This window comes from Dipodomys ordii, unplaced genomic scaffold (assembly GCF_000151885.1).
Source record: "Dipodomys ordii isolate 6190 unplaced genomic scaffold, Dord_2.0 Scaffold2, whole genome shotgun sequence".
NCBI classification, from domain to species: Eukaryota; Metazoa; Chordata; class Mammalia; order Rodentia; family Heteromyidae; genus Dipodomys; species Dipodomys ordii.
This window is the reverse complement of record NW_012267218.1, coordinates 464,621-467,062: the sequence shown is the minus strand read 5'-3', so window position 1 is coordinate 467,062 and position 2,442 is coordinate 464,621. Positions and strand designations below refer to the sequence as shown.

Sequence of the window (2,442 nt, the reverse complement as noted above, 5' to 3'; positions counted from 1 at the left end):
TGCCCAGCCTCTCACCCCACGCCCGGCCAGGCCCACTGCCCAGCCTCTCGCCCCACGCCCGGCCAGGCTCACTGCCCAGCCTCTCACCCCACGCCGGGCCAGGCCCACTGCCCAGCCTCTCGCCCCACGCCCGGCCAGGCCCACTGCCCAGCCTCTCACCCCACGCCCGGCCAGGCCCACTGCCCAGCCTCTCACCCCGCTCGCAGTTCTTGCCGGAGTAGCCATCTGGGCAGGCGCAGTGGTACTGGTCGGGCTCTGCGTTGATGCAGGTCCCCCCATTGACACAGGGGTGGTGGCTGCCACAGTAGTTCAGGTCTGGGGAGAGGAGCAGGGCTCTCAGAGAACAGGCTTTGGAGCTTGAGGGTGTCCCTGCCCACTGCCCACCACCCACTGCCCACCGCCCACCGCCCACCACCCACCAGCTACCATCCACCGCCCACCGCCCACCGCCTACCGCCCACCGCCCACCACCCACTGCCCACCACCTACTGCCCACCACCCACTGCCCACCACCTACTGCCCACCACCCACTGCCCACCGCCCACCGGCTACCACCCACTGCCCCCGCCCCCCGCCACCCCTGACCCCCCGCTACCTTTGTCGCAGAGCAGGCCGCCCCCCGCACCCCCCCGCCCCACGCCCGCCGGCTACCTTTGTCGCAGAGCAGGCCGCCCCAGTTGGTCTCGCAGTCACAGTGCCAGGGCTCCACACAGCTGCCGTGCAGGCAGCCTGGGTACGGGACACACTCATCACAGAACTTGCCCTGCCAGCCGTAGCTGCACCTGGGGGCCGCGGGGGCAAGGCTGTGAGCCGGGCGGCAGGTGCAGAAGTGCTCCCCCACACGCAGAGCCAACCGGCTCAGGACTTTGAACCAGAGCACCTCGGAGCCAGGCAGAGGTTACAGCCCGTCGGCCAGCCCCCAGTCCCAGGCACTCCCGGCTGCGGGCTCTGACAGTCAGCTCCAGCTGCCCTGTCACTCCTCCCTGAGCTATTCTAGGACTCATCCTGAGCCAGGCCCCAAGAGCAGGCGCCGGGAGAGGCAGACCCAGCCACGCCCAGGGAGCGTGGCCCAGGAGCGCCAGCACCCACGGCGGCAACCGGGAAGATCTGGGGAGAAGCTCTGGCCATCCTGGCTGTGTGACCTTGGGGGCTCGGTGTGACCTTGCTGCTGCCCAAGGACCCAACTCTCGGCAAAGCCTACGTGGGGCACACCTCACAGACAGGCCGCTGTCTGGCAGTCTGACAGACGGCCCGCACTGGGGCAGCTCCCGGCAGCAGAGGCATGGGGGCTGCCCTGGGGGTGGCACTGGGGCCTCTGCATCTCCTCTGCGGGTGCTGCCAGGGGTGAGCAGGCTCCCCATGCAGAGCCAGCTGGTAGCAGCCTGGGGTCCTGGGCCTGGCAGGCTGCCCTCCAGTCCCAGACAGGTCTCTGAGGACCTGGCCCAGGATGCCCAGGCCCTACGGGGCAGGAATGACGTCCAGGCCACAGCACTTCCACACCGGCACCCGACCAGTTATTTTTAGAAAAGAACCACAGCCCTTCCTGAGCCGCCTGGAGTCACACAGAGCCAAGGTTAGCAGCCCAGCTCACCCAGGCTGGGAACTGGGAAACTGAGGCTGGGAGCAGGTGGCTGTGGATCCAGCCCGCTGTGCTCAGGGCAGGTCCACAGTGGGCCTGACGTCTGCACCACAGATCCTCCCTCCAGGCCACAGGGGAGACAAGAGGGGGCAGGTGACACGCAGGCCCCGGGTCACCCCCAGGGAGTGGCACGGGCACACGGGGACCCCAGATCTCCTGGGTCCTAAGGAATGAAGTCAGCTCTGGGCGGGGCACACACCAGACCCCACTTCCCACTTTCCTGCCAGCAGTCCGGGTGTGGGGAGGGGCAGCAGGAAGGCATAGCCATCTCCTCAGCATCCGGCCGGGGAGGGGGATGTCCCCGCTGAAACCCGAGCCCTGGCCTGGCCTCACCCACAGGGCCAGGAGGAGGTAGCTGGGCTCACCTACTGCCCCAGGCCCCATCCCTGAATTCCGCCCCTCATCTTCCGGTGCAGCCACAGCCTTCCTGCACTGTGGGAGGGGGTGCCCCTCTCCTGCCCCAGTGGGGGCCCTCTGTGCGGTCCAGCACTGACCACAGGCCCGCCATCGAGTAGTGCCCTACACCAAGGGCAGGAGGGTGTCTGCTGGGCTCACCAGCTCTGCGTCTGCCTCCACACCAGGACAGGGCTGGGATTTCTAGCCTTACACCCGCCTCCTGCCCCGGACCTAGCACCAGGTGTGGCCCCTTAAGGTCATCCCTCCCAACCCTCCACCCCATCCGCTCGTCTTGTCTGACGCTCCAGCATTTGGGAGCCACTGGTGAAGAGGCCCGGGGCTGCCTCCCACCCTGCGGCCAGGCTCGGCAGGAGGCTGCTTCCACCACCTCCCACCAGATCAACCCA

At 68.3% G+C, this 2,442-nt stretch overlaps 1 protein-coding gene across 1 annotated transcript in view; it reads right to left on the bottom strand.

Annotated features, from left to right (window-relative positions):
• The window catches only part of Jag2 (jagged 2), a 27,003-nt gene that overhangs the window by 15,903 nt on the left and 8,658 nt on the right, over positions 1-2,442 (bottom strand). Inside the window, exons 9-10 of the mRNA XM_013012730.1 lie at positions 652-782; positions 196-315 (exon numbers count right to left, since the gene is read on the bottom strand). Coding sequence (XP_012868184.1) covers positions 196-315; positions 652-782 — 251 coding nt within the window. The remainder of the gene's footprint in view (positions 1-195; positions 316-651; positions 783-2,442) is intronic.